At 41.7% G+C, this 11,838-nt stretch overlaps 1 protein-coding gene across 1 annotated transcript; it reads left to right on the top strand.

Moving 5' to 3' along the window:
- Positions 1 to 6,227: 6,227 nt before the first annotated feature.
- Positions 6,228 to 8,849, top strand: RTL4 (retrotransposon Gag like 4). Its single transcript, XM_022556747.2, has 2 exons — positions 6,228 to 6,389; positions 8,116 to 8,849. Exons 1-2 carry the CDS (start codon positions 6,228 to 6,230, stop codon positions 8,803 to 8,805), a joined length of 852 nt encoding a protein of 283 aa, XP_022412455.1. The 3' UTR covers positions 8,806 to 8,849.
- Positions 8,850 to 11,838: the final 2,989 nt, after the last annotated feature.

Below are 11,838 nucleotides of genomic sequence, written 5' to 3'. Positions count from 1 at the left end.
CCCTGCCACTCTCTCACTTCGTCCCAGCTTACCCTTCCCCATCGCCGTGTCTTCAAGTCCATTCTCTACATCTGCGTCTTTATTCCTGTCCTGCCCCTAGGTTCTTCAGAACCATTTTTTTTTTGATTCCGTATATAGCATACGATATTTGTTTTTCTCTTTCTGACTTACTTCACTCTGTATGACAGACTCCAGGTCCATCCACCTCACTACAAATAACTCAATTTCGATTCTTTTTATGGCTGAGTAATATTCCATTGTATATATGTGCCACCTCTTCTTTATCCATTCATCTGTCGATGGACACTTATGTTGCTTCCATGTCTTGGCTATTGTAAGTAGATCTGCAATGAGCATTGCGGTACATGACTCTTTGAATTGTGGTTTTCTCAGGGTATATGCCCAGTAGTGGGATTGCTGGGTCGTATGGTAGTTCTATTTTTAGTTTTTTAAGGAACCTCCATATTGTTCTCCATAGTGGCTGTATCAATTTACATTCCCACCAACAGTGCAAGAGGGTTCCCTTTTCTCCACACTCTCTCCAGCATTTACTGTTTGTAGATTTTTTGATGATGGCCATTCTGACTGCTGTGAGGTGATACCTCATTGTAGTTTTGATTTGCATTTCTCTAATGATTAGTGATGTTGAGCATCCTTTCATGTGTTTGTTGGCAATCTGTATATCTTCTTTGGAGAAATGTCTATTTAGGTCTTCTGCCCATTTTTGGATTGGGTTGGTTTTTTTTTTTTTGATATTGAGCTGCATGAGCTGCTTGTAAATTTTGGAGATTAATCCTTTGTCAGTGGCTTTATTTGCAAATATTTTCTAGGAGACTTCTGATAATTGAAAAACATGATACGGACTAAGTTGTTTATATTAAGTTTTCTCCACCTTGAGCAGGGCCGCAGGTTGCCTGCATACCACAGGGACATGGCAAAGCAAAAAAAAAAAGTTTAAATCTAAGTGGGCTAGGCTCTGTCAGCTCATCAGTTGCAAGTGGTGTTCATCACTAAGTGAATTGCACTTAATGAATTAAAGATGAAAGAGGCAGCAGGGAGCACAAATGCAGGAGAAGACCTTTCACTTCAAATTTAAAGGGCTCATTTTATGACTATTTAAGATCTGCAGATCAGAATTTTTCCATTCTTCCTCTAATTGTTTACTTGAAACAGCATATACTGTTTGAAATGATGGGGGCATTGGGAATGGACAGAGGAACAAAGATAAATCCTCAGATTGGTAAACAAAGTCTGCTGTAGCTTAGTCAGAGTCTCCTCTAGGAACAGGAGCTCTGAGGTAGGTGGGCAAGGTGGGTAAGGTTCAGGTTAGCTGTAGATCTGAGGATCAAATTCTAGATTGCATATAACTAGTTGTCAGTTTCATCACCTGTATTTTACTCCTCACCAAGTAGTAATGCTAACTCTGCTTGCATTCTTCCAATGATATGGAACTCATAAATTACTTCATGGAGACAATCATCCCATCTCCACCTCTACCCTCCCAAACGTCTTCAGATAGTGCCTTACTTGTCTCTGAGAACAAGTATTCCACACAGGAGTCCTTCAGAGACAGTTACACATGTATCAAGTTTCCCCTTTGACCCTTGACTTTACTTAAAATCTCAGTGCCTTGGTTTTCTGACCTGAAAAATGACAAAATTGTGGTCAAGATTGAATGAGGTAATGAATATTAAAGTGATTTTTAAGATACTTAAATTTCTGTACACATAGACAGTGAAACTCAATGGGGATAAGAACCTAATCATTCCTTTCTGGTTGTTCTTTTAATATTTTCACATATTGATTAGATGGGTATGGTGATAGCTCAACCCAGATTTATTGAGATGGTCCCAATTTAGAATGTTATCTCACTGTTCTTATAAAACATGACAAGGTGCACACTCAGTTATGTAAAGCACTCTCCCAGACTGCTTCCTTGAACCTAGAAGTAGTAAAGAAGTCTTTGTCAGACATGATCATATGTTTTGCCTTGCCAAAACATAAAAATCATTGAATTTATGGGGCTTAAGGAAGAAAGGAAGATAGTGGATAGAAAGCCAAAAAATGGTGATACCAATGCCTGCTGGGCTTTCCCTCAAGCTCAGACCACTTCTACAGAGATCCCATCCCCCTGCTTGCTTACTCAGCTTCCTCCCATTTTGATCAGATTTTCACGACTGGATTCCAGGTCTTATTTTTCTTGTCACAGTTTTAACCTCAGGCTACTACTGGTAGGGATTCTTTTGCTTGTCCTTCCCCTAGCCCTTTATCATCTTAGTGTATCCATCAACACAGATTTACATAAGGCCCATGGAACCAGCCCTGTGCAAGGTATTGTGGGAGTTTAAAAGAAAGAGGCTTCCTCCAGGAGGGAACATAAAATCATGTGTCCTTCCACACAGTTCAGGGAATGGAGAAGTTAGTAAGGGTCTGAGTAGTCAGAGGAGGCTGCATCGAGGAGGCTGAACTTAAGCTGAGCATAGGAAGAAGAGGGCTTTTAGGTGAGGGGAGAAAGAGATTAAAAGCAGGAGTGGGCATGATTACATGTTCTGAAGTGCAGGTAGGGGCTTGGCTTCCTTATATGTAAAATGCAAATAATCATACCTACTTCATAAGACTACTGTGAGGATCATACAGTCTACAAGAGAGGTAACAAACGCACGTTCAGCATGTTGCAGTTATCCCTCCAGACCCCATGGCAGACACTGACAATCCTTCACAACATTCTACCAGTGAGGCCAGTTACAGGTCCAGAATCCTCTTACACACAGCTCCAGGCGGCCAGTACCAATCAGAGTATGTAAGCTGGCATGAATTAGGTACTCAAGAAATCACAAGTGTTATTACCAAAGACCTACAAAAATGTTGGATACAACTGAAGGAAAACAGGACTTTTCTTTCCTATTCTTACCAAATACAAATGAAAATCTCTGCATTTACAGTGTGTCAGAGGCCTGCCATGTCTTCAGCACTTGCAGGTCTGAAATGAGACTTCGACCCAATCCTGCTGCAAAGGTTATCTGCCATATGTTATAACATCTCTTATGAGCTGTAAGTAGCAGCACACTTGATCTTCAGGAGTTGACAAACCTCCAAAACATGGCTACTTTCCCTGAAGTCTTCATTTCACCACCCATATAACGTTGGTACCCCTCAATTGAAATCAAATTGGCAAGTACAGCAAAGAAGCAATAGAGTCTATCTTTGGGGTTTTTCCTTGACTCCATATAACACTCTGTGTTCAACCCTAGTGCTATGATGTCCACCTAATTAATGGCAGATCACCTTGCCTTCCATCCAGTGTCCAGATCCTTGCCTTCCTAGAAAAACTCTCCCATTCCTTCTAGGCATTTTTCTTTATTGGATTGAGAGAAAAGAACAGTGTAAATGGGTCATGTATTGCTGAGATGATGTTATCGGTCATGATTCTGGCTGGTGACTGAGCAGAATCATTCAGACATGTGCTGTGGTTGCCAGCAGAGACAGTAGGCAAAGGAGAGAAGGTAGGTGAAGGAGGAGACTGGGAAACATGACCTTAGGAGGAATGTTAAATAGACCCAAGGAGCAGGAAGGTTGATATGGCTCCTTAATAGAGTTGTGCACATTCGAAAGGAAAACTGGGAGACTGACAGGGAATACTTGTAGATAGTGTTCATGACATGTTGAACTTCATAAGCAGCTAGGCCATGGGTCCAGCTGAGCCAGAAGGAAGGTTGACGCTTAAAGGAAGGTATGAGGTCTGAGTCATAGCAATAGGCATTTTGATCCCAGCTGGGCTGCTCTGTCTATGATATGGGGATAAGAGAACGATTTTTCTACCTCATTCACAGGCAGAGCAGGGCAGAATAGTACATAACTCCCAGCAGGAACTACAGAGTCCTGAGAGCAGGGTCAACTCAATTGCTACTCTCTCTCTTGTCTCTGAGCCAGCTACATCTCACATGCCCGAGCCAGGTCTGCACTAGCCCACTGTTTAGAGGTGACCATGCAGCCTCAAGCAGAGTCTAGGAAGGAAGCAATCTACCTATCACACACTTCAGGGGCCACTTTTGGAGTCAAATATTTTCTACTTTCAAAAAAGTAGATAGTGCCGAAGCAGAAAGGGCCTTTTGAGATTACTCAGCCTACAGTTTTTTGAAAGTGTTGCTGGGGAAATTTCTACATCAGCATCACTGACAGAGCTTGATTAAAATGCAAATTATCTGGCCTCATCCCAGACCCACTGAATCACACTGTTTAGGGGTGAGGCCCCAAAATCTGTATGTTAAAATTCCAGGGGATTCTGAAGTATCCTGAAATTTGAGAACCTCTGACAAATACAGGAGTTTTGTGTTGGCAGTCACCCAATATTCCCAAGGTAAAATCTGAAGACTTCTTAACACAGAATAATTTGGGGTGCCTATAAAAAATTCATATTCCTAGGTCTCCTGTTAACCTTCCTGAATCAGAATTTCTTATCTTAATAAACTTCAAGAAACCCAATCCCTTCATTATACAGATATAGAAACTGACCCAGAGAGAGGAAGTGACTTGCCCAAGGTTGTCAGTATAGATAGTGGCAGAGCTGGGGTCACACCCAAGTCTTCAGACAAGTTCAAACAGTATGCCCCTGTGGTCACCTTATCAGGGTTACTTATCTATCAGTTTAGCTCCTATGACCACAGCATTCCTTAGAAGATCTGGAGAACAAGAGTAAGAATGCAACTGCTTTGGGTAGTTGCATGACCCTAGTTCAATCTTCTCCAATGAGTTATGTAGAACAGCTTGAAAATAAAGCAGTGTAAGGTCACAAAGCTCCCTTACAGGCAGCAGGATACTACAGGCCCTTCTCCAAATGGGGTCTTAGGGGGCTCCAGAGTGGAGTAGTTTTATATCTGGGGAAACTCTTAACTATGGCTTTGGTTCAAACTGAACACAAACATCAAAGTGACCTGCAATAGTTTACTAAACCTATTTTTGTGTTGTTTTTGTAGTTGAAGCACATACTGATTAAGGAAAAGCTTAAGCATATGCAGTTTTCTATCAGACCTGGTCCATGCTCACTAGTCTGATCCCTCAAGCCTGTGCATTTGAGTTATGAGCTCTGTCTCTACTTTGTCTCCGAAAGACTGTGGTCTGGAACTCCTCCAGACTGTCAGCTCTTCCCCCAGGATCTGCTGGAACAATCCAATAGAAGGCCATTGACCTCTAAAAGGAGAGCAATTTCCAAAATGATAAGGCAAGGTAGATTTTCTTTGAGGGATTAAGCAACTGCCATTGACAACAGTGCCGTTGTATGATTTGCATTTGGGCTAATGCTTATAATTTTAGCAAGTGTTTCACCAGTGCTACATAATTAGAAAAATTAAATGATCTGCCACTTTGAATACATAATTCTGTAAAGAAACTGGAGACCTCTACAGATATTCTGGAACTTCTGAGAGTGGAGTCAAAGGGCAGAAAGCAGGGACAGAGAAGGAAAAGTTATAATTGCACCCCAGAAAAAAGAGTTTGGTAGAGGTCCACAAACCCTTAGCTTCAATTCTGAAATCAAAAAGCTCTGTACAACAGAAGCTTTTTTTTTTTTTTTTTTTTTTTTAAATTTGGTGCCAAAACTTATTTGGCAGAAAAACCTGACCTGAGCTGACATGAACTTAGTCTTTATCTCTTTTAGTATGAATATTCAGACATTTTTTTTCCTGCAGAAATGTTAATGGCTTAATTATGGGATGTTTTCCCAGACATTACTGGGAGTGTTATGTAATAAACAGTACATACTCTATGTTACTTTTCTAAAATCTGAAAATAATTTAAATTCTAAATCACAGACTGTGGACCTAGAATAATGATAGCTAACATTTATGGAGCATTTGCCATCTGCATGAAGCTGTGCTAATCTCTTTTCATCTCATTTAATCTTCATGACACCAAGAGGCACGTATTAATATCATCTCCATTTTAAAGTTTGGAACTGATTCTCACAGAGGTTAAGTAACTTGTCCAGAGTCACACAACTTTTGGACAAGCCAGGGTTTGGACCCAGGTCAGTCTGACTCTAGAACCTACATGCTGAACTCTTGCTCTCTACTACCTGGGAGAGATGAGCAGTTGTTAAGAACAGTGTGGGCAATTTGTGGCTTTATATGGAGGTAGAATAGGCTACCACCTATTCTACCTCATTTGAGGGTCAGCCTCCTACCCCCAAATATGTCTCCTCCCCATCCCTACTTCTCTGAGATGCTACTAATATGGCTTTATTGCATGATATTTGTATGGATGGCTTTTCTCACAAGGACCACCATCATCAGAAATCTGCCAGCCAACCTGTACAGGTTCCTGGCATCCACTCCAGACTTACTGAATCAGAATTGCTAGAGATTGGGACCAAGTGGATTTTTGTACACATTAAAGTTTGAGGAAACAAAAATGAATACCCTGAGAAAGGCCAATCATTAACACTCAATAATTAATTAACATATTAGCTATCAGTTGACACCTAGCTGGGTTGACAGGAATAAACTCATGGATGGGCACCTGTAAAGTGAAAGATGTCTGAAAGGTAAATAGTAGACTAGATGGGTGAGGTATGGAAAGGAAGAATGAAAGGAGGTATGACAGTATCTTTCTACTTTGGCATTATGCACTGAGGGTAGAGCCTCACCACTGGCATTGTTCAGCTGCACTGGAACAATCTTGGAAGCAAATCTCTCATTTTTTGTTGCTACTCAGAGCACCTATCTGTTGTCTCATTGATACTCACAGCAACCCTTTGAGGTAGACCAGATAGTCATCCTCATTAGATAAAAAGAAATTGAGAAGCAAATGAGTTCTTCAAATCATCCAACTGATAGTGTTTGGGCAAGTCTCCGGCCCCCCATCGTACACTATTTCATTCTTCCAATAATTTCTTCCATAGGTTTCGAGAGGAGGTGCCATCAAATAAAACCTAGGGAATCAAATCTTGCTTTCAGTGATACATATTTTTTTTTTTTTTTGCCCACTGATGGCCGATTTAAATATATTTAAATACTACACAAGGAAAGGACAGTGAGAGGAATTACATAGCAGAATAGTTCAACCAACATACAATATGTTTGGGGTTTGTTTTAAACTTTTACTGGTTGCTATATTCTTGTTATCAATGCAGGGAAGACTGCTGAACATTTTGATCTTTATAATTTAAGAATATTCTGTTCTTCTTTGCTAGGTTCTCAATCTCACCTCTTCATCTTGCCTGTGATGTCTTAATCATGTCCATGGCAACCAAATGTGACCTCAGACACAGACTAGAAAGCCAGAAAAAATGGATTAACTACCACCACAGCAATCGGATCCTCACAGCACTGCAGGCTATGATTGGAGCACTGAGGGTCAAGTCCAACCAGTGAGTATTCCAATTCTGGCTAAGTGCTCTCTAGAGCAACACTTCTCAAACTTCAGTGCACATTCGAATCACCTGGAGAATCTTGTTAAAATGGAACACTGATTCAGTAGGTCTGGGGTGGGACCTTAGAGTCTGCATTTCCAACAACCTCCCTGGTGATGCCAAAACTGCTGATTCCCTGATCGTTTGGAGTAGCGAAGGGCAAGAACCATCATTATGCCCAAGTAGTGTAAGCAAATGAGCACATTTGTAGTCCTGGAGGAAGTGCTGTTTTGGACAGCAGTTCTGATGAACAGGCCGGCTCTGATATTCACTAGCTGTATGACCTTGGGCAAACATTTTTACTTCTCTAGGTCTCTGTTTTCTCATCTGTGAAATTACAAATTTGGCCTGGATGATTTCTACGATCACTTTGGATTGTAAAACTCTTTGATTCTCTGATAAAGAAAGATACTTTAGAATCAAAGGCTTAGTCTGAGGGCAAATTGCCTCCATATTACCAAGAAGGGGAGTGGGGAGAGAAATCTACTGTAACTTTTGTATTTATCTTCTTAATTCCAAATCTTCTATGTGTCCTAAGGTAATTTATTTCTTCTGAATGTGCAGAACATTGGCATTCTCCATGAAGAAGAGGCAACACTGAGTAGTGGACAACAGTTTTTGGCATTTCTCAGCTCTCAGCATACCCTTGTGACTTCTTCATAGTTAACAGATTTGGCTACTTGCTCATGACACCGTCTGTCTGATCACAGAGCAAAACCGCTGTCTGCTCATTGGTATCCAATATTGGTACTCAATTCTGCTTAGTCTCACTTGATTCCAGAAGATACAGTAGAGAATTACACAGAATCACCACCTACCAGAGTGCTCTGTTGAAGCAATATGAGAACTTTGTTCTTGAGTTACAGCATTCATTTGGTGAGCCCACAAAACAGGAAATGAACCCCTTGATGAATGCTAAGGTTGACAAAAGGGACAACTTCTCTCAGCAGGATGCCACTACTTTCCAGCTCCTTGCTCAAAATCTGAGATATAATGAAACCAATCAGAGTGATCACTTCCAAGAGGAACTAGCTGACTCCATTCAGGCTGAAGTAAGTGGCACAGATCTGATGGACAATCTCCCAGACCTTATCACTCAGTGTATTCAGTTGGATAAGCAACGTAGTGACAGGCCAGAGCTCCTGCAGCCAGAGGCCCAGATCCCAGTGTTGGCTTCCCTGATCCGCCACCAAGCCCTCTCCAACCCCACAGGTCCACCACCCAAGGAAGACCCTATACAGCTTCGAGGAAGCCAGCTGCCTCTCACTCCAGCCAAACGAGCCCGCCAGCAAGAAACTCAGTCATGCCTCTACTGCAGCCAGGCTGGTCACTTCACAAGAGATTGCCTTGCCAAACGTTCTCGAGCCCCAGCAAGGATAAATAACCCAGCTCACCAGTAAGAGGAGCCCAGGCAGGTCACACTGTAAACTTATACCCCTCTCACCTCCAGCCTCATTGATTTATATCCTGCATTAACATTTAAAATACAGGTGGGGAACTGGGATACCACTTTACAGTCATGAACTCCTAGGCTTCTGAGAATTTAAACAACCAGATCTTGCTCATTTGGTGACCCATCACCAAACTTGATAAAGCAATGATGAAAACAATTCCCAGGCACTTTATACAGTTGGGACTAATTTCCCAAGTGTACTGAAAGCCTGCAGGAAAAACTCTGCCCAGTCTGACCCCGTGGAAACCACCCTGGAAATACATTGGGAACTCCATCCCCACCGATAGGTGATAGATACCTGGGTTGAGTTTGTTGGCCCAAGGCCTTCACCCTTACTCTCATTGGTCTGTATCCTAGTCCCCTGTTGGTTTAGGACTCTTGGCTGAAGTCCCAGTTGCATTTCCGTATCCTACCAACATTTTCCTACCAGAGGCTGAATCCTGCTCCACCTACTGATTAGAGTCCAGCTTAACACAAACCAACCTTCATGGAAACACAGCTATGCCACCTTTTCATACAGCTATATATTTTACTACTATTTAAAGACTGCTGCTTGCTCAAAAGTAATCTCTTGGCTATTGACAAACTAGAATGGTATGGCCCTTTGAGCAGTCTGCTTGGAACTTTGGGTCCACTTCTTTGAGAGTTAGCCCTTCAGGCAGGTATATGTTTTTAGCCAAGCCCTAGCTTTTCTCCAACAACCTACTTCAGGTTCCAGCATGCCTTATGGCCAAGTCAAAATGCTCTAGGATAATGACCTCTAACAAGTATTTAGTGTGTCCCATCATAATTACTGTGTCTGAAGCATGTCCCTGCTGCCTTAGACAGGGAACCTGGCTAACTAAATCTCCACTGAAGACTGAGGATCAGGCCCTTCAGTAGTTTCTGACTCTAGAGGCCTCAGTGTGGTCACCATCTAGGATCACTGCTCATTGATGCTAAGCTCTACCCTTATGGACCACCTCTGGGGACCTTCATCTAGTTGAGGCTCTTGAAGAGCAATTAATGGCAGACAATTTTCTGAACCATCTCACATTTCAAATCCTGGGGCATATACATCAACACCATCTGTACATAAAACTCACGAAATGGGGGTATGATTGCTTGTGTTGTACTTTTGGCATACATTAACTCTGTGTATGGATTCCTAATGCTTCTGAGCAAAAGTAGTGCTATGCTGAAAAGGTAAAAATCCCTAAAATGTTAAGGATATGCAGTGATAATTAGTGTTTTCTGGTAATTGCCTGCTCTTTGTTCCCTGCTTCTTAGGGCTGATGTATGTCCCCATAATGGATTTCCTGAAGTAAAATCAGTAATTCCATATTTCCTAGCAGCCATCAAGGCCTCTCAGAACACGAAGCGCCACTGTAGTCTGGCCTGGAGAATTATGCTTTGACAATACCTAAACTCGGCTAGGACCTTATTACTCTTATCCTATAGCACTAACAAACAGATATCTTTTCACCCATCAGTGCCTCACTAACCACTGTGCTAATTCTTACTTGTATTCGCGAGGAGTCTCCTTTATTAACAGCTTGCTATACATCCACCTTACTCCATATGCTCTGACAACTAGGAGACCTGAATGCACATATTTCAATTGTGGTAAGAAATTCCCACTAGTGTACTGGGATTGTATGAGATCCTCTAATGGATCTCTATTTGAACTTTAAGTGACTCTGGTATTACCTGCAGGTATCCTGATCTAGTACCACCAATTCTATAATAAAGGACTAACCCAATGGCCTCCAGTCACTTTCCTTCCGAACACCAATATCGTCCTGGAATGTTGACAGGAGCATTCAGTTGGCTTAATCACCAATCTTTCTTTGTCTTAGGGCCACAATTTATCATTGCGTACTCCTTATGCATATGTACTTTTTACATATAAAGATATGTCACTTTATTTTCTGCAGAGGACTTTCCCTCTGCGGCAACATTACCTTCTTCCCCAAGAAATCTTCCGATTCCATAGCCTCTCAGAACAGATCATTAATCCTGGGCTATGAAGTTCAGTTCACCTCCTACTTCTAGAAGCTCCTTGTTGAGAAATTCCAGATCAAGGGCCTCTTGTGCTCTATGTGATACAATCCAACAGCCAGGCTGACCATATGAATAGGATGCTGGGATAATGCTTTACTGCCTACTAGCTAGCAACCATTTTGTTTACCACTTTAAAATATTGTTATAGTGATACCATCCACTTCAGTTGGAATGAATTAATTACTTAGCATAAAGAGAGTTACATGGATGAGTCCTCAGAACTTACACCTAAGTGAATTTCTCTGAGAGTGAAACTAATTAAAATCTACAGAGAACGAATGAGATGTACCCTACTCAAAGATGTAGTCTGCAGTTGCAAAGGCTTGGGGAACCCCCAGGTACAACCAAGGTTGTAGTTTTAGCGAGGCAGATCTGCTACATGATTGATGCCACCAAGCAAGAGGGAATTTAATCATTTTACAAGTCTGAAGAACGAATTGTTAACAAAAGAATGATTTGCATGGAATCTAGAAAAGGGGGCAATTAAAGAGCCGTAAGGCATCAGTAATCTCTCTAGAGTCAGAGAGGGGATTTTGATCAGCAGACCCTGCCAGGGTCCACCTGCAATGGGACAGAGGCACCAGGCCGTCCCAATTTGTGTCATTAGCCGTTAAGATTGTCACCTAACTCCCCTTGCTCTGACTCCATGCTCTGAGAAATAATCTGATTTTAATTACTCTCCCATATAAACTTTGTTATGGGAAGAAAATTTGCTAACCAGCTGACATGAAGTGTTCTAGCCTACTTGGCAGTTAATTCTCATTATAAGTGAATAAATTGGTGTTTGGCTTATACATCAATTTTGTGGTTTTAATAGCATCCGTTCTCCAGACCCTAATCACCTCTGAGCACACTGGAAACAAAATAAGATTCTCACCATGCAAAGTCAGCATCACAGTGTAAACCATAGTGAATCCACTGAAGACTGTCCTCCCTG

This window comes from Delphinapterus leucas, chromosome X (assembly GCF_059928025.1).
Source record: "Delphinapterus leucas isolate spDelLeu-1000000601 "Yukka" chromosome X, BTC_Dleu_Yukka2, whole genome shotgun sequence".
Lineage (NCBI taxonomy): Eukaryota > Metazoa > Chordata > Mammalia > Artiodactyla > Monodontidae > Delphinapterus > Delphinapterus leucas.
This window is presented reverse-complemented; position numbering and strand designations above follow the sequence as displayed.